At 30.6% G+C, this 21,181-nt stretch overlaps 1 protein-coding gene across 3 annotated transcripts in view; it reads left to right on the plus strand.

The window, feature by feature from the left end:
- LOC118195372 (proteasome activator complex subunit 4-like) overlaps positions 1 to 21,181 on the plus strand; it is a 243,815-nt gene that overhangs the window by 171,257 nt on the left and 51,377 nt on the right. For all 3 annotated transcript variants that reach the window (XM_085822053.1, XM_085822048.1, XM_085822056.1), the window contains 7 exons: positions 3,663 to 3,788; positions 5,516 to 5,668; positions 10,435 to 10,539; positions 12,176 to 12,267; positions 13,765 to 13,896; positions 15,890 to 16,092; positions 19,384 to 19,460. In XM_085822053.1, the coding sequence (XP_085678179.1) occupies positions 3,663 to 3,788; positions 5,516 to 5,668; positions 10,435 to 10,539; positions 12,176 to 12,267; positions 13,765 to 13,896; positions 15,890 to 16,092; positions 19,384 to 19,460 (888 nt within the window). The remainder of the gene's footprint in view (positions 1 to 3,662; positions 3,789 to 5,515; positions 5,669 to 10,434; positions 10,540 to 12,175; positions 12,268 to 13,764; positions 13,897 to 15,889; positions 16,093 to 19,383; positions 19,461 to 21,181) is intronic.

Here is a 21,181-nt window from a genome sequence, read left to right on the forward strand (position 1 = left end):
GACAACAATGTGATGACACATGAAGCCATTTTAGGCTTAAGCATAATATTAAAAGGTGAAATATTAATAAACGAAAATGGGGTTACCATAAAAATTAAGTCACAGAGTGTAGAGGAAGTAAATATTGTATCTATTTTCCCTGTTGGCCTAGCTAGTAACAAAGACAAAATAAACATTGCACCTAGTATTCCAAACTACTTTAAAGAGACTGTTCAACAGTTAGTTTCGAACTATATGCCACGTAAGACCAAATCTACGGACATACAGTTAAAAATTTGCATTAACCAGTATCGCATCAACCGCGTAGATTACCGTTTGCGGAAAAGAAAATTGTTGAAACCCAAATATCCGAATGGCTAAAGTCAGGAATTATAGAACAGAGTTCTTTGGAATATTCCAGCCCATTGGTCATCGTTAAAAAGAAAGACGAGACAACAAGAGGCTGCGTTGATTATCGTCGTATAAACAAAGTTGTCGTAAAGGATAGATTTCCTCTTCCCCTGATCGAGGATATCCTAGACCGCCTTCAAGAAGCACGTGTTTTCAGCACTATTGATCTCAAAAATGGCTTTCTTCATGTGGATGTCGAAAAGGAAAGTCAGAAATATACATCATTTGTTACGCATGAAGGACAGTACCAGTTTTTGAAGGTGTCGTTTGGACTCTGTAACTCACCAGCTGTATTCCAGAGATTCATAAATACCATTTTCCGACCGTTAGTTAACGATGGCATCGTTTTGCTGTACATGGACGATATCATCATTTTGTCCGCCTCATACGAAGTGGGAATTGAGAGGCTGAGTCAAGTTTTAAATCTAGCGAGTGAATACAAGTTGGAAATAAATTTAAAAAATCCCAATTCTTAAAGAAATGAATTGACTTTTTAGGCCATGTCATAGAAGAGGGTAAAATTTTCCCATCCACCTTGAAGACGCAAGCTGTTATAAATTTCCCCGAACCATCTAATTTAAAACAGATCCAAAGTTTTCTTGGGCTGGCAGGATATTTCAGAAAATTTGTTCATAAATACTCTAGAATTGCCAAGCCACTTAGCGACCTGCTAAAAAAGGGTAATAAGTTCGAATTCGGTGAAGAACAAAAGATCGCATTCAATCGTTTGAAATCAGCGCTAGCTGAGAAGCCTTTACTTGCAATTTATAACCCTCATTATGAAACCAAACTACACACAGATGCCAGCATAGAAGGATATGGGGCGATTCTAATGCAGAAACCCCCAGGTGATAGCAGTTTTCACCCCACTTATTTTATGAGTAGGAAAACCTCTGATGCAGAGAAAAAGTACTCAAGTTACGAGTTGGACATCCTCGCGATCGTAGAAGCACTGAAAAGGTTCTGTGGTTACCTTTTGGGAATTTCATTTAAGATAGTGATGGACTGTTCAACTTTTCAACGGACGATGGAAAAAAGAGATTTAGCGATGCATGTTGCTCGTTGGGCTTTGTTGTTACAGGAAATTGATTATGTTATAGAGCATCGTAAAGGTGTTAGAATGCCACATGTAGATGCTCTAAGTAGAGCTCCTGTAAACGTCTTATGTATTTCTGTTGAAAATATCTTACCTAAATTAAAACTTGCCGAAGAAAATGACACTGAAATAAAAACCATTAAGGATTTATTGAAAACCTCAAGTTATGAAAATTATTGTAATAGAAATGACGTACTATACAAGTTTATTGACGGTAAAGAATTGATAGTCGTACCGGAAAGTATGCCGACTGAAATCATAAAAGATGCTCACGAGAAAAGGCACACCGGTATCAAACATACAGAGAAACACCTGAATCAATACTATTTCATTCCCAAACTTCGGCAGAAGATAGAAAACATTATCGCCAATTGCGTTCATTGCATCTTAATAAATCGCAAAGCAGGGAAAAAGGAAGGATTTTAACATCCGCAATTCAAGGAGGACATTCTGTTGCATACCTATCATATAGATCCCTTGGGTCCTCTGGAAAGTACCCATAAAAACTACGAGCACATATTAGTAGTGGTCGACGCCTTTACTAAATTTACTTGGATTTATCCAACAAAATCTACAACCTCAGCCAAGGTGATAGCGAAGTTAGAGAATCAAAAGGCCATTTTTAGAAGCCCTTGTCAGATTATTTCTGATAGAGGAACGGCTTTAACATCCAGTGAGTTTTCTGACTACTGTGCTAAAGAAGATATTAAACATCATCTAATCACCACAGTCTTGCCGAGAGCAAATGGACGAGTCGAACGAATCAACCAAGTCATTATATCAGTATTAGCAAAACTGTTCTTAAAAAAACCAACCGAATCGTATAAACATACACAGGAAGTTCGGAGAACGCTGAACTCAACATATCAAAGAAGCATTAACACCACTCCGTTCGAATTACTCTTCGGTACTAAAATGAACAGTAAGGGCACTGATCAGCTCAAAGAACTGATAGAAAGTGAGTTTCAATCTCAGTTCGAGTCTCAAAGAGAAGAATTACGAAAGCAAGCCAAGAGGCAAATTTTCCAAGTCCAACAGGAAAATAAAAAGACATATAATGCCAAAAGAAGACAAGCACAGCCGTACAAAGTTGGTGACTTAGTGGCAATCAAAAGGACTCAGTTCGGACCACACTTAAAATTAAGAGTGAAGTATTTCGGACCTTATAAGATCACGAAAGTTGAGGGTGGCAACACCTATGACATAGTAAAGGAAGGGTGCCATGAGGGGCCCATATGCACCACCACATGTGCCGAATTTCTCAAGAAATGGACGGCGCCTTAAAATTTTTCACAAACACGTATTTCTGATACTGTATATCCTTGCTTGTTGCTTTGGGCTTTTTTGTATTTTGCAGTGTCCTGGAGGGCCAGTCCACCCTCGGATGGCCGAAAATGTAGTGCCGATCGCTTGGAACTGTGCAGAAAACCACACCGTGAAACAGATGCCATGACGTCATTCTCTCATTCATACTACGAGCTGCGAAAGCGCCAAGCAAAATTAGGGGAATTACCGTTTTGAAATGATAGACGATTGACGTGGGAGCAGAGACGCTGCTTCTGTTCAAAAAGAACTTTGACGAATCATTACTTGTTTAATTCTCTTAAATTTATGTAATAATCGTTTGTGTAATTAAAATGTCTTTCGTTAATTAATTTGTTCATCGTGTAAAATCCCCCCATATATATATATATATATGCATTTTTGTGCTGGACCTCATTTATTTGATCATTAATTAAAACATACGTAGGATAAACTTTAATATTTTTAAAAGGTTTCTAAATCATAATATAGTGACACAATTTTTCAGCATTACTGCTATAATGTTTAGTTAACTGAAATGAAAATAACATACTGTATAGTGCAAGAGGATTATTAAAATATGGTGGTAAACTGTTAAAAAGAATAACATAACTATATAATTCATTTTTTAGCAGTCTAACTAAAGTTTTTGATAGGTTTAAATGCTGAAATCAATGAGTGGTGACAATTTTGTAGAAAGGTGTATTGGTCTTTAGGAGGGAGATTTATAAAGATTCATCAATTTGTTTTCGTTACATAATGCAGGACTTTTTAAATCTGCTTTAAAATTTTAATTATTTTATATGTATGGAATTATTACAAAATTTTAATGTATTTTTTGTTGCTTTAATGGTACTATGATTTATATCTTTAGGAAGAAAAGCCAATTTATGATGCATTTTGCCAACAAAAATTTGTTGATAGTGTTGTTTCCTATTTTTCACTTGAAGAAAGAAAGGGTCATGATAAATTTGATTGCAAGAAATTTTGCCTTTTCAAAGTATGCATAATATATATTCTTTTGATTCTTTTCTTGCATTTGTACTTCTAAGTTGTAATATAAGACTGTGAAGTTTTAAAAATTATCATCTTATGTTAATGAATACACATCTCCTTTACATTATTAACAGGGCCATATTTTTAAATATAAAAAGTTTGAAACTTTAATGTGATGCAAAGTAACAAAAAATATAATTTGGGAATTGAGTCATAATTTATAGAATTCAAGTAATTAAGAACAGCCCATACTAATAAAGAGCTTATTTGGGCTGTTTCCAATATATAAAGTGGGATACGCTCTCCAGAATTATGTTATTGGAGGCAATGATTTATTATTCATACTGATGCACTTATTCTATTTCACTCGCTACCTCAAATTTAAAAATTTAGTTTTTTTAGTTATTTTATGTTTTTAAAATTTTAGTTTTTTTATGTTTTTAAAAGCCGAAAGGGGCTTTAGCCCAGAAGGGCTATTCTCGAAACAGCATTTTGCATTGAATGACTATAAACAGCTGTACCACTTTTCATATTGTTGTTGCCAAATATTATCCCATCTATTATATTTAAAGAAATTAAATAATGAAGGATCTGCATGAATATCTGTATGTTTCTTGCATTGTGAAAAATGATACGATTTCAAAACGAGCGGGGGCAGTACTGTAGGGAATAAAATATGCATGAGATTGTGTATCAGAAATTCTAAAGATAAGTTGTTTTTAAATGTTTTGAGCCCAAAGTGGCATTAGTCCAAATCTTCTCAAAACGTGTTTGTTTCTATAAGTGAAAAATGCAGCCATTTGGATGTAATATAAAATCTGAAAGCTTTCAGATTTCATTTATTTATTTTTAATTATACAATTTGAGCAGTCTTATGATATTATTTAGAATCATTTGATGGTAAAGACCATCAAGTGATTCCTGATGTGGGAAGGAAGCATAGCACAAGGGTCTCTGAAACTGCACAAATGAGGAAAAGTAAAAATAGAATTTGTTGCTTTGAGGAATTAAACTTATTATTTAGAAAAGATTGCTGGTGAACATGCAAATATTTTATGATGTGCTTTAAAATTAAAATATATTATCTTAGGAATTTATTCTCTAGCTCTCTTTCTCATTTGATGGAGATTGGGAGAAATAGTAGAGTATCTTGACATTCTCATTTACACTCCTCGCTAGATTTACCTTGTAGGAAGATACTACTTGGCTAACATTTCAATATACAGAACGATCATAATATTCAAATAGTTGTCGAACTTTATCAAAACGAGATGATTGCTCCAATTGGTTGGTAAATTATATTTGGAAGCAAATAAGAAGTTTTGGGGATACAAATTTAAAAAAAAAAAAACTTATTCCTGTAAACTCTTCCTCCTCCCTCCCAGTGGGGATATTTTTAATTCTTGAAACACTTTCTATAAACTTTGTGTTTCTATTTAAACCTTTGTATATATGAGAAATTTTGAATTTTCTTGTTATTATATCTTTGCAGAAGGGAAAATAATAAGTTCTTCTGTTAAATTATATTTGTATTGCGCTAAAATATGTCATTAAATATTTTAAACTAGTAATATAAAGGCTAGTTGATCTAGTTGGCTAGGCTAATTTATTCTTTGTGGTTTATTTGTGTTTTGAATGCACTAATGAATTTCGACAGAAGTGTAAAATATTTTTGACGGATCTAATATAAAGAATTGCTATAATCTCTTTTTTTATAATTTCTGGTTTTAGGGAATATTTTGTAACTATGGTGATACTTTCTTATCTAATTTCCTTGGCCATATACAAACTATGGTGGCTGACAAACAAGAAAGTGTACAACGTTGTGCATCTGAAATAATTTCTGGTATACTCAGTGGTTCCAAACATTGGGACTTTAATAAGGTAAGTTTTTGTTTGTTTGTTATATGTAATCTGTATAATTCTGTATTACTGTAAACAGGTTTTCATTGTTTATAGTAATGTAAGAAATATACAAATTATGTCTTTTTTACAGATAGATGTCTGTATTTGTGTATATTGCATACTTTAAAGTATTAACAATAAGCTTTAATAAGACTTTTCTTAATAAGCTGAAGAAAAGTACTGTTAGCTATTAGGTATGAAAGTAGATGGTTATTTACAGGCTTCAGTTTATTTTAAAAAAATATTTAATGCTTTTTAGAAATCCTAACTCGCATGCTTTTGGCTCTGAAATAAGGAAAGTACTAATGGAAAGTGTACTTTGTTTCTCAAATATGAAATCAGTTGAAATAGGGTCTGTTCAGTGGTTTTATTTTTACTCTATATGACTATTTTGAGATTAGATGTATTTACATAATGCTTTTGCTTGAAATTATAAGCATTGTGGTAGAAAAATGACTTGCTAAATATTAAAAAAAATTGGATACTGTGGCACATACTCATAAATGTAATTTAAGTTTTAATTGCCAAAACAACTTGTATATCTCTGTTTACAAGTACAGGTAGAAATGGATGGGTCCCCAGGTGCAACTGTGCCTCATTTTCGATGGAAAAAATCCTAGAAGCTGGGTCTAAGAGTCTCCTTGCCCCTCTTTCCCTATCACCAACCTATTTAAGAGAACTTTTGGCTTCAGTATTTTAAGTGCCCCCATACCACTAAAGCAGTTAAACATCTAAGTTCAGTAGCAGTTCTCTAGGATTTGAGGCCAGGCTCAATGATATGGCAGTCAGCATCACCAATCAGATCACTGTACCAATCAGATTGGCTCTGATATATATATATATAGCAGATATTTCCGAAAATCTCTGAAAATGGATAGTTAGTACTTTGCATTCAAAAAGTGCCATATAAGCAGATATGCAAATTGATGTATGACATTTCTATTCATAATGTCTAGTTATCATAAGCTATTAATTACACTTTTGTTCTTTTTACAAATGTCGATCTTTTAACTGCTATGGCAATAGCTTTGATGTCACCTTCATTTAAGGAATTGAATTCTCTTTCAAGGTTTGTTCAAGCTCACAGGGGCCTCTGGATAAAGATGGAGAAGGTGCACTCTATCATACTGTCAAGTCATGTTGAGTAGGGTTCATTAATGAAGATTTGGTTAGCCATTTTATGTTTGTGATATTTTGCTCTTTAGAAATCGCTCTTCAGAGTAAGAGAACTAAGAATCAAGTATTCTTGATTCCTGTGCGTTTTTAACCTTAAGATTTTCCCTGTGTGGATCACGTATCCAGATTAAGCACATTTTGAAACATTAGAGAATTCATTATGGATTTCTAGTTAACTGGGTAAGAAACCTATTTAGAAATTGAATCTCAAATTTATTTGTGAAAAATAATTTCCTGTATTTCTCGTGATCAGTTATTTGTTTTATGTGTAGTTCGTGGAACAAAGTTTTCATTAGAAAGTAAACCCTGGGCATCATTTGGTAAGGTAAACTTTATGCAAAGGTTGCTACTTATATTTCTGGCCTTGGCAAACAGTAAGTGGTGATAGGCGATCGCAGATGATTCTAATCAAAAGTTTGATATTTTTAACCACAGCTTCTTCAGAATGTTTTTCCATTTTAGCTTGGTTTGTGTTGTTTACAGTAAATTGAAAAATTCATCTCGGCTCAAAAAATGGAATTGACTCATGAACATTTTTGTGCGATTATGTTTCGTAACTTTCGACATGGATTATCAAGAGTGCTTCGGTGAACTTAAATTCTTTATACAGCGATAAAGCACCATCCTACAGCACTGTAAAAAAAACTCAGATTATGAATTAAGCTCTTAAAAGTACTTATTTCGAAGTGCAAAAATGTGTACGAACACTGATAAATTTTTCATTAAAAAAATATGATGTAGGGATGTGGCCTTAGTTCACATTTACATAACTTACAGTAAGCTTTTGTCTTGTCTTTCATTTTTTCTTGCCAATTTTCAAGCATGGGTATTTTAATCAAAGCATTTTGAAAGATAGTGCTCAATTTTTCATGTTGCTCATAATTTACATTGTAGTTTCATGTTACTCGTAATTCACATCATAATCACATTGTAGTTATAATCTGACTTAAAATAAGTCACCAGAATATCAAAGTAATCTATGGAACACATGAAAATAACTTTTACTAATGCTGGTATTGAGTGTACTTTCAATCATGGGTTACAGTCATAGGATTGCTAGTTACTAACTTTTATTTATACCTAAATAAATTATTATTTTTAATTATGAATTAATTGTAATATATAAATGTATACAAATTTTGAATTTTTTTTTTAAAAAAAAATAAGCAACGTAAGGAAATGATGGAATAATCACAAAATCAGAGACATAAATTAGAATAGCACAGGTTTGTCAAAAGCAGGCAACACTGTGCATGTTAGAAATTGCGTGAAAAGATATATTTTATTCAAATATTATTATTTTAAAAAGTAAATGCTTATTGGAGAAATGTTTATACAGTCAAAAGTCGTTAATTCGGACACCCATAATCTGGAATGATCTATAATCCGGACCTCAAAGCTACAAACTTTCTGCGCATGCGTCGCATTGACGCACAGGACCTTTACAGCTGCGAATTTGCATGTGCACAAATTACGTTTACGAATGCGCATTTATTGTATAACGGACGGGATAAACTAAGCTAAAATTATCTATTTCAGTTAATGTTGCAGATTGCGTTGTTCCTTAATCTTCGAATTGGAACCGGCTTATTATTTTTTGCAGACTGTTAGAGCAATTTTACAAAAGTAAGCTTGAACTTTCGATTATTTCAAATAGAATTTCCGATATATATTTACTAATATGTAAAGGATATACAAAGCAAAAGTATCTTTCGAAGTCAATTAAACAAAAAGTGGAATTGCTGCAAAAAATGGATAAAGGCATATCCTTTTTTTATCTAAACTTTAACATTAGTTTATCTAAACTTTGTTTATCTTTAACGTGCGGAGCGCAATAAATTGGAAGTTGATCTGTCAACACTATCCTTATCTTAAGGGCAGATGTTTTTATTTTATTTGGCTTATAATTGCTTACTAAATGTGGTATTTCCTCTTGATGTACTCCATCTTTGATATGATTTAAATCAAATGCCTCGTCATTATAATTCGCTTCCGATAGCGAAGAAAGTGACAGAGGTTATTGAAAACGAAAAAATTTCGATTGACAAATTAGTCGGTATTCTCGACACAGCAATTATAGGACTTGAACAGCGGAACTTCGTAACTGAACAAGAAATTATGTCTGTTTATGGAATTAAAGAGAATGTATTATCACATAAAAAACGAAGCAACTTAAACAACTTACATTGAAAGAAATGTTTAATAAAGTAAACAAATAAATATTAAGCTTTTTCTTTTTGCAAATTTTGATACCCTTTAGATCATAATTGTTCTTTATTTCATAAATTACGGTTTGATATTTTTAATTTTATAATTTCTGAATGCCATCTTACCACATTTAAACTGATGATCTATAATCCAGAATCGCCGAAGTCCCGACGAGTCCGGATTAACGACTTTTGACTGTACTTTGAGGCATTTTATGGAATTGGGGATATGTACTATAACTCAAAATTTATTTTGCTTCATGGGAAATCCGAAGATTGATAAGAAGTTGTGAAGGAAAGGCAGTATTATGGTACTAGTGTTGCAAATAAAAGTACTTAAAAAAAATAAAGAAAGAAAGAAATGATATTAAAAAAATCTAATTCTGCATCTATATTGAGCTGAAATTCAATCCAATGTTTGCCTTTGATTTGTGAGATTACTTTTTGAATGTTATATTAGTACTGAGGCATCAATATCAGTTACCACAGATAGGAAGTAATACTCAATGGCATTGCCTTAATTCTTTTGATAAAAAAATTACTAAAAGTTTCTAAATGTACGTTTCTAATGTAAAGTTTCTAAATTTTACTATTTCCCATAATTGATGAGATTTAAAATATTTTCTGGTGTTTTAAAAGTTTATTTATAGTGTTATTTGTCTTTAGATTGGTGATGGTTAGTAAATTAGTTGTTTTTATGTAAATTGTCAATTTTGTAATGCATTGCTTGAGTTTAGGTTAACTTTTTGGTTGTTTCTTTAACTCATTGGCTTTCTTTATTTTGTTTTTTATATGTAGCATATTTACTGATGTATTTTCTCCCTATTTTCACCAATTTTACCTCCTGAAAATTAAAAGAGGAAAATTATGTGGTGCCCTTCATTTCCAAGGCAAAAATAAAGAAACATCACATCTAAGAAGGATGTGAATAAGTGTACTATTATGTAGTCTATTTTAAAGATGTATTAATTTTAATAATGACCTTTTTTGCTTGTGCACTGTTCTATTTGTGTAAACTTTTTTTTGGTTATACAAGTCATTTTACTGAAAGTAAACTTGTAAATAATATTGTGTAAAAACTAAGGAGAAAAGTGTGAGATCCAAAATATGCAAATAACTATGATATATAAAAAATAAATTTTTCCTCATTCTCCTTCTTGTAAATAATTTATTTTATGTGAAAATTATAATTTTCATACCATGCTTGAAATTTTTTTAAAATCTTTCATACTGTCTGAATTACATAATTCCTACTTTTACTAAATGCTGTATTATATAATTTCATCATGTTTTGAAAACATTTAATATTTGGCTTTTGAAAGATTATCTTTATGAATATTATCAGTTTTACTTTTTTTCCAGATGCATAATTTAAAGGAAAGCTTAACACCAGTTTTAGAAAATGCCATCAATAGTATCACACCTGAAACACTGAATGATTGGGCAACATGTTTTGCATCTGTTTCAGTAAGTAATAGTACAGTCAAAAGTCGTTAATCCGGACTCGTCGGGACTTCAGCGATTCCGGATTATCGATTTTTCCGGATTATAGATCATCAGTTTAAATCTGGTAAGATGGCATGCAGAAATTACAAAATTAAAAATATGAAACCGTAATTTATGAAATAAAGAACAATTATGATCTAAAGGGTATCAAAATTTACCAAAAAAAAAAAAAAAAAAAGCTTAATATTTATTTGTTTACTTTATTTAACATTTCCTTCAATGTAAGTTGCTTCGTTTCATGTGATAATACTTTCTCTTTAATTCTATTAAACAGACATAATTTCTTGTTTAGTTACAAAGTTCCGCTGTTCAAGTCCTATAATTGCTGTGTTGAGAATACGGACTAATTTGTCAATCGAAATGTTTTCGTTTTCAATAACCTCTGGGTCACTTTCTTCACTATCGGAAGCGAATTATAATGACGAGGAACTTGATTTAAATCATATCAAAGACAGAATGAAATACTACACTTAGTATGGAATTATAAACCAAATAAAATAAAAACATCTGCCCTGAAGATAAGGATAGTGTTGACAGATCAACTCCCAATCCGGGGTGTGAAATTGATAAACAGATTTCGGATCTCAAAACATACTTTTGCTTTGTAGATACAAATTACATATTAGTAAATATATATCGGAAATTCTATTTGACATAATCTTTCTAATCTATCATAATCTAATAATGACGTTTCTGCCCCCCCCCTGCTGCAGAGCAGCGTGAAATTGATAAACAGATTTCGGATTTCAAAACATACTTTCGCTTTGTAGTAAATATATATCGGAAATTCTATTTGACATAATCGAACATTCAAGCTTACTTTTATAAAATTGCTCTGACAGTCTGCAAAAAATAATAAGCCGGATCCAATTCGAAGATTAAGGAACAATGCAATCGGCAACATTAACTGAATTAGATAACTTTAGCTTAGCGTATAACTCCGTTACAATTTAAACGCGCATGCGCACAAACATATTCGCAGCCGTAAGGGTCTTACGCGCTCTCGTAAACGCCTGTGCGCATGCGTGAACACGACGCATGCGCAGAAAGTTTGTAGCTTTGAGGTCCGGATTATGGGTGTCCGAATTAACGACTTTTGACTGTATTTAATTAATTGCAATTGGACTATATGTTATACCCAGAATAAACATTTTGAAAAGGGAGGAACCTGTTTTGCCTATATTTACATATTTAATTAAAGTAATTAAGTTACTATATTTACATATTTAATTAAAGTAACTAGTGGCCAGATAGATGTTTGTGCACAGAAGTGAGTAATTTCATATAAATGCAATTAGTAGTGAAATGATTTAATGTACTGCTGCCCCTCTCTCTCTTTTTTTTTTTTTTTTTTTTTTACCCTTTGTGTGTAAATATGAAACATTCTTTTTAGAAAACCTATACAGAGAAACATTTTCCAAGCAGCTCTTAAGCAATGCTTTTTTCATTTTAATTTATATCACTGTACTCATAATGATAATTGATAACTAACTTGATCATTAATTTTAACCCTGATTGCAAACAGATACTAGATTATATATGAAGGAAATTCTTTAAACATCATTTTTAGAATTTTTTAATTTTTTATTTATTTTAGGAAAGTAGAGATCCTAATAAATATTATTGGGTTTTTGAGCTCCTAATGAGAGAACCTAGAAGTGTAGAAAATGGATCTTTCATTGAATCAAGGTAAGAAATAAATCTGCAAAACCATTGTAAAGCTTTGCAATTTGGTTTACCTATGAAGAAGCATCACAACAGGAATACGAGAAAATTTTTCCAAGTCAAGCAACACAATATGTTGCCCATTAATGCATGAAAAGGAACAAACTGCTTATAAAAAGCTTAAAATATTTTTAAATAAAATTAAAGAATTGTAAAAATTGAATGATAATCTGAAAAGTTTGAAAACAGCAATTTATCCACAATTTCCTTAATAAAGCATTCAATCCAAAATAATATAGTTATTAAATTTTAAAAAATATTTTGTTCATAAATAAATTTATTAAAAACATAGATATTAATTTGAAAAATTTATTTAACAAATTTTATGCCTATGTTTCGCAAACCTTCCTGTGCGGTGAAAGTGAAATTTTTATGACAAAGTTTTCTGAAATGTATGTGTAAACTAAACTGCTCATGTGCATGTTTTTTTTTATTTAAGACTATGATGTTTGTTGTGTTGTATGTGAGTACATTGAAGTGATCAGATATTGAAAGTTAATGCAAAATAAGTTAATTTTGGTAGCTTTTAAATGGTGGGGATTTAAAACTTAATTTTATTATTTCAAAGAAAGATTTCTTTGTTTTTCAATTGTTCAGGAATTACCAATGAACTCATCCTATAATTGCAAAGATTTCTACCTTCTGTGAAGGTCACCTTAGAGCATATGACTGCTGGTGATTTTCATTACAACTGTTTCTATGTGCTGTCAAAATACTGTGTAGTTAAAGAGGTGATCCATGGGAGGAGTCATTGTACTCATTATTTAATTATGCTTTCTTTTGCTACAATTGTTCTTAGTAACCTTAGTTGTACATTTGGAAGAAACACAATTTTTTCTAATGCCGGAAAAAAATTTCATTCTGTTTCAGTTTTTTAATCAAACAATTATTTTATTTTCTGGATTTTTTATACTTTTATCAAAATATTACCTTTTTGGGAGTCAAAAGGTTCCCTTACATGTTTATGTTCTGCAGTATATTCAAAAGGTGATCTAGTTTAAGATTCTTCAGATTTATTTTACTTTCCATTCTCCAATTATGAAACATAGTTAGAATAGACATTCTTTTGCAAACCAGTCCTTTTGTGGATCTCACAAGTTCTAAAATTTGCATGTAGGATGTGCAATTATTTGATTATTGAATAAGCTTATGATTCAATTAAAACAACTTCACAAACGTATGGAGTGTCAACAGAGAATTTGTCAACTATATGTACTAAATCTGGAACATATTTTTGAGATATCTTGAAATGGGCAATATATTGGAATGTGGGTACTGTCTTACTGGGGGTAAAATGTCTGGTCACTTAGGGATTTGTCTGCATTGATCCAATATTTGTCTTTTATCAGAGATGGTATCCACTAAATATAAGTGCCCTAATGTGAAGTGTATTCACAGACATTTTATTATATTTTTTTATTATGAATTGTTTTAAATTCTAAATTCCTGTTTTTGTTTCAGTTGGCTGTACATTCTTATTGGACTCATAGCTCAACAAGAATGGAGAGTTTGTGAATTATTGCATAGGGCTTTAGCTTATATTGAACCTAAGTTAGATCACTCATACCAGAATGTGAGAGAGAAAATGGGAAGGTAATATATTGTTACGAATTTCATACATATGTAAATTTTAGGGAAATTGTATGTATAATTGTATTTTTTTTTAAATATAATTTAACATGAAAGTTTAAAGAAGCGAAGCTTGCCTTAAAAATACAAGAGCAAGTTTACTTAAGACTGATGAGTAAATGGCTGTCTTGTTTACTTGATGACAGTTTTGGCAATTAATTTTTGAGGCCAAAAGTCTTTGGTCCAGTCTCTGTGTAACTGTAATGGGCATTGTAATTGATGCTGTATGTAGCTGTAACCATATCTGGTCTCCATATGCCTTCCAGTATATTCCAAAAGTACTAGAGATTTCTTGGCAGTCAGGGAAAAACTATTTAAGCTGTGAGACTAAAGAGAATCCTTCATTTAACTTATAATTGACATAATGAGATTGTGTTAAGCCAGTAGAGCTCATAGCTTAGAAGGCCACTGGATTGAAGACTAGAACCATCGAAGTTTTTGTGTATAAAACTGTGACAATCATTTAATCACACTTTTTTAATCTTATGGTTAAAAAAAAAACCCCTCTTTTGTATTAATCTCTTAAAGAGAAAATTTTAATATACAGCATTATTTTAATATTAAAAATTACTTTCATGGTATTAAACCACTAAAAATATTTCAACTCCTGTGAAGAGGTATGCATATGCAGATTTACTGGTACATAAGGAATGAGCAGAACTAAATATTTCAAAACATTTTACTAAACCTTTCATTATTAAGGAGGACTATTATGTTTTTCAAAAGTAGAGCGACTTATAACTCAGTCTTCTATTTTCAAACGATGCCTACAAAAAAAGAACATAAATTCAAATTCTGTATACAAACAATTTTCTACATCATTTTAACATATAACTTTTTTTTCCATTACAGACATTTTAATTCAGTAAAAAAATGTACTGTTTTTACTTTGATTCTATAAAAATGCCTAAGCAGATACTTTCAGTAAATGACTAATATTTCTCTGCAGTAAAACTCTTCATAATTATTTTCTTCTTAACAATAAAACTCAAATTTTTTTCAATGTCTTAAAGCACGGCCAGTGTGCAAAATAAGCAATTTTATTTCGTGTTGAGGCCCTGTAATATTTTCTTCATAAAAACATGTGCAAGCCATTTTATTAATGTGATTGTTCAGTATCACAATTAGTTTCTTACACTACAGTATTTCTAATTTTGTCATTAAAAATGCTTCAAGAATTCTCACAATATCAGCATTCATGTGCATGGATGGAGTTCCAAGAAATGGAAACCTTTGTGAAATACTTTTATTTTACATAACTTTTGCCAAAAATGCAAGTCTTCTGTAAATTATCATCTCATCTAATTTGCTAATGAGAAAGTATGTAAAAATCTTAGAGCTTTCTATTTTAAGTGAATTTTCATGCACACTGAAGTCAAATCTCACAGTGACTGTGTGAATCATCTATTTCTAATGTTCAGAATTAAATTTATGAACGTTAATAGAACTCAAGTCTGTATTTGCATTCAATAACAAATAAATAAAAGTATTTGGAAAATTTCTTAAAAAATCACAAAGAAGTTCATTCTGTAATTGATTAACAACATCTGTGAGTCAAAAAGCAAGCTAGAATAAACAAATATGTTTATAAAAAATGCAAGCTTGGAAAAACAGATGCCCATATTATATATGGACAAATCTCCTAAGTGGTAAATCTCATGTATTTAAAAAGAAAAAAAAAAAAAAAAAAGGTTTTTAGAGAGAATACATAAAATTCAAATTTAAAATTTTGAAATTTAGATTGCGTTGCCTTAAGATACATGTAATGATTCCTAGTTTATTCAAATTGTGTAAACTTATGAATTTAAAGGTAAAGCAAAGCAGAGTAATGTGCATTTTCTGTCTTTATAATTTTATTGGTATATGAAATGCAATAGTGTATTGAGATTTTTTTTATCTTGTGAAATTAACTTACAAATTTTTTCTAAATGAAAAAAACTTCTTTTTTATTTTTCAGTTTGTTAGTATATATTTTTATGTATGACATTCCAATGAATGTCAAAACTTTGGCTTATGTTCCAAAACGAGTGCCTTTTCTAACTTCCATATTACCCAAATTGGAAATTCTCAAGTTGAAAGAAGAGGACAATAAAAACGAAACGAACAATTGTATTGAAGAGTCTGCTGAGAAGAAGAGTGCTAAAAATTTGTTTAGAACCAGTAAGTATGTCTCTCTAATTTTTCAGTATAGTCTATAAATTTTGTTAGCTTTTATAATACAGTTAATATTGCTGCTGATTTTAAAGACCTTGCAAATATTTATATTTTGTTGTTGCCTGTGTTGATGCACCTTAGCCACTAAGCTATAAAAACCTTGATCTATTCATTACATATTCTCCTTTGTAGCTTATATTTGACAGTTTTTTTTAACTTCTTGAAACATTTAATATTCTAGCATTGTAATAAATAGTTTATTTTTACAAGTAATTAATATACTACAGAAAATAATTTTTACAGAACTACTTTACTACAGAAAAATTATTTTTGTCTGTAGTATAGGTAGATGCTGCTAGGTCATGAAGAGATCTTAATATATTTCTGTGACAGATTTTTCAACTAACTGATTACCATATTCTTACCCCCTCCCAAGCATTATATTTAGAAACTGCTATGTTTCAATTGTTTTTTAGGTGTGCGGTTATGGCTTTTATTAAATTACAAAAGATCATTAAATTATTCCATCCTCCTAAAGCAAACAAAACGGAATTATATATATATATTAAAATATAAAAGGAAAAATTAAACAAACTGCCTCTTTGTTGTATTAAAAAAGTTTCTTATAAATTTAGTGATAAGTGATTTGTTAAAGTTCTAAGTGTGTGTGTGTGTATATTTTACATGAACAAAACAAAGCCTCTAAGCGGTACATGAGTAATAATGAGTAAATAATAAGCAAAAACCATGAAATATTTAAATCTTAACATAAACCGTAACCCCAAAAAATATTTAAAAAATTGGGAAAACGGGCTTACATACACAAAAAAGGAAAGGGGGGAAAAAAGGCCTGGTAATGTATGTAAATGGTGGAGGAATAAATATTGAACTTTAGGTGTAATCAAAATTCCATATAAAATTTATAGAATACACTCTCAAAAGTATACAGAAGAGATACTAAAAAAATATTTCCAAACTAAATCAAATTACATGTTTATTTTGAGAACACATACAAATGGGTTAAAAAAAAAAGATATATACATGGCTTATTTATTTCTTGTGTTAACTAGATAATCAACAAATAGAACTAAAAAATATGGCATATAAAAACTTAATTACTACAAGCTCAAACTTCTGAGATTATCTGACTAATCAAATCATTAAAATGAGTACCAGTAATTCTGACCATCAGAAACTCGTACGAAACAATAGCATAAATGTCCTTTCGTTACAAACTCAGCATCACATTAATTCACTTAAGTACGGATCTGGGTGGTGTTGCGCTGTTCCACAATATCTTTTATTGTGCCATTTGGGTGAACACTTGGGTGTCTTTGTTTTAAGCATGCAAATTAGTGTAACCATTTCCATACCTTTGAAAATACTCCATTGCTTGCTGTTCTGTAAAAGGCAAATCTTACATTTTATCCCCACCCCCCGAAAATGCAAGAGCAAAACAAAGCAATAACAACTAACTTATAAAACCTAACCTGACTCACTGAAATTGGATAACATTAAACCTGAGTGAAGTTCTTATGAGTGTGTTATGATGTCATTGTTATCCATTATTTGTGATTAATTGCTTAGTTTGGCAGCATTGTTGAAAAATGGTTGATTGTTAAATATTAAATACTACAGAAAAGATATATGCAATATTAAAAACCTTTGATCTGGTTTCTGTTAAGTTTATGATCACGTTGTACAATTCTGAACAAGACTAAAGGGGAAAAAATTAAATTTGTGAAATTTAAGTAATTTAATCATGGTCATGATTTGTAACCCTTTACCAAATCATAAAAATTTTGATGATATGAGATCATTGTGAAAGTTATTAAAACATATACATACAATTTAAGGATATTTGTAAAGCAGAAAAATCATTAAATATCTGAAGTATAATGCTCTTACATCTCTATTAAATAATGAATCATCTTCACATATATGTGTATGTTCATTGTATTATGAAAAAACATTGCCATCTTAGAGCCACCAAATTTTGAACACATTAATCTTCACCTGAACTTGTCCATCTTGAAGCTTAAATTTTGAATTTATTTATTTATTTTATGTTTTGTTTGATTTTAATGAATTTTGATTAACAAATTCAGAGATTTGAAAGCAGTGTGTTGCCACTCGGCAAAGAATAAGATATTTGTATTTGAAATTTAATCAAGAAACTTTGCAGTTTAAAAGAAGTGTTGCCTGAAATAAAATGTTTATTTTTCATGCATTAATGTGTTGCCATTTGGCGAAGCATAAGGTATTTAATTCTTCTTCGAAATTTAATGTGTTATTGACTAGTAAATTAAGCGATTTAAAAGCAATAAACACTGCTCTTTATTTCTGTTATTATTAATTATTAGTTGAACACATGAAACTGTGTTAGTTGGACTCATTAAAATCTTTATATAGGGTGGGCCAAATAACATCTACTAATGTTAAACACAGATAACTCTTGTAATAATAATTTATTTTGATTAATTTTTCAATACATTAAATGTATTTTATGGAAATTATGTATGAAATATGACATCAAACAAATGCCCACCATTTTTCTCAATTCAGAGATTGGCTGTATTGAGAAAAATGCAGCCATACATGTGGTGTACATTTTCCATTACACCACGTAATGTTTCTGGTTTGAGGCTCAGTATTTTGTCTCGGATATTCTGTTTTATCCATGTAATAGTCTCTGGTTTAATTACATACACTTTGTCTTTTAAATATCCCCATAAAAAGGGATTCTGCTCCACCATTGGGCGCAAAAAGCTTTCAATCATTGTTCTGTAAGAAACTCCAGAAATCGTTTCCGGCTTTCCAATGGGCCGATAACTCTATTGGCCATAACATCGCACCAAACAGTAAACTTGAATTAAAATATTGCTGATATTTACGCTGTGTCATAACAATTGATCGTTGACAAGAATAGAAAAATTTGATTTTAATGCATTGCATTGTACTGTATGGTTCCATAATAAATTTCCAAGAATTCAGTTATAACCTGCAAAAAGAAAAAAATAATTGTATCAAAAGTTATGGGTGTTTAACATTGGTAGGTCTTATTTGGCCCACCCTATATATATTTTCTTTTTTATGATAACTGCTTTACACGGCTAGTTCGATCACCAATGATTTTATGTCTTGAGTTACAAAAAGCACCTACAGTTAGATAATGACACTCGTTTTGTTTGGATTTTTACACCTTTCCCTGTTATAATATACATATGGGCCAGTTCCATTCTGTCAAAAGACTGTTTCTATTTTCAGTGTAGTAAGTTAAAATGTTTTCCCTTGCAGTTTGTCGTTGGCTTTCACTTAATGGATCGAGAACTCTACACACAGCTCCTGCAGATATCTTTCAGCTTTTGCCTTTGGTTCGTGAATTTTATTTTTATATGTTAACAAGCATTTTAATAGAAAAGTTAATTTGCCATACTTCTCTGTGTAGTATGTGTAAATCATTAAATGTTGTTAGACTAGTTAATAATTTGAATCCTGCTTCACTAGTGCTAAATTTAAAGTGCAACTAAAAGCAGGTTTTAGCAATACATATTTTAAAGTGTGTACTCTGAATGATAGTTTGCTCAATTTTGATGTATAAATTAATTTATGTAAATTTTATTTTTTCAGTTGTACAGAAATATATATATGAGCAGTTTGGGTGCAACTTAAATATTTTTTTATATCATCTAGAAAATTTTATGGTTTGATGTCATAAATTTTACAAAATTCGAACATTTTACATAACTTCATATTTAAAATCTTATCATAAATTAATTTTTATATAAAAGAAAATTTTGTTTAATATAATTATTAGTCTATCAAATCAGTTGGCATTTATGAAAATGAACTTTGCCTTGCATGGCAAGGCAGAACAAAATCAGATATCCAGCTGCAGCAGAACTTCAAAATGAAATATGAAAGGGGGCAACCAGTTGCACCATTCAAAATAAACCACAAAATCTAAGATGTTAAAAACCTAATGTATTAAACACATGTAATAATTAATATGCATGAAATCTAAAGTAATTGAAACAGTTGGTACAAGTTTTTAGAACAAGCACAGCAAGAAACTGAATACTAGCTTGATGTCATATGGGCTGCCATATAATAATGCAGACCTCTGCGAAGCAGAGGTCTGCATTATTACATGTGAGAAAACTCAGAAGTGTTTTTATGCTTGAAAGATTGCATTAAAATGTTTCAAAATATGAATTTTTGAAGATGTGATGATGGCATTCAAACAATGTGGTGATATTCAGAGCTAGCCAAAGCTGCAACAGTGATTCTGGTAGAAATTTGAAGAAACAGCTTGCTCTTTATTTAGATTCTTGCTCTTTATTTTATTTAGATCAATCTTGCTGTAACTAGATAATCAACAGATACAACTAAAAAAACACAACTAAAACCTAAATTACTACAAGCTCAAACTTCTGAGATTATCTGGCTAAAAAATTCATTAAAATTTGCACCAGTTATTCTGGCCATTAGAAATACATACTAAAATACAAAACAATAGCAAAAATGTCCTTTCTTTCAATGTCACATAAATTCACTTAAGTACGAATCTCCTTGGTGTTGCACCGTTTCATAATGTCTTTTATTGTGCCATTTGAATGAACACTTGGATTGGCAAATAATAATGAAAAATATGTTTCTCTGAACTACTTCTTTGCCAAAAGGAATATCAACAACTATTCAAAATTAAGTAACTAGAAACATTGTTGAAATTTGTAGAACATAGAAATATTGTCGAATATAAGGTAATTAGTCTTCATATTGGTTAGGTACACTGCTAAAAAAAAAAAAAGAAAAAAGAAAAAAAAAGAAATGGGACAGTGCTATATCTCCCGTTTTACTGGGCCGATTGACAAAATTCAAATTGCGTTCTTCATGTCTCGAAAGCACAACTTATGATATATATTAGATTTATATATAGCACTATTCTAACATAGTTATTTTGACACAAAATCGGACTTTTTCTGAAATAACATACCAATTTTTGTACATATTTCGATTCTTCAACTCAAATTACGCCTCCATATGAAATTTTGTAAAATTTGGAGCGAAATTTATGGAGAAATTCACAAATTTA

The sequence above is a fragment of the Stegodyphus dumicola genome, chromosome 1, assembly GCF_044657685.1.
Source record: "Stegodyphus dumicola isolate Sdum_Otavi_A_Nest chromosome 1, ASM4465768v1".
Lineage (NCBI taxonomy): Eukaryota > Metazoa > Arthropoda > Arachnida > Araneae > Eresidae > Stegodyphus > Stegodyphus dumicola.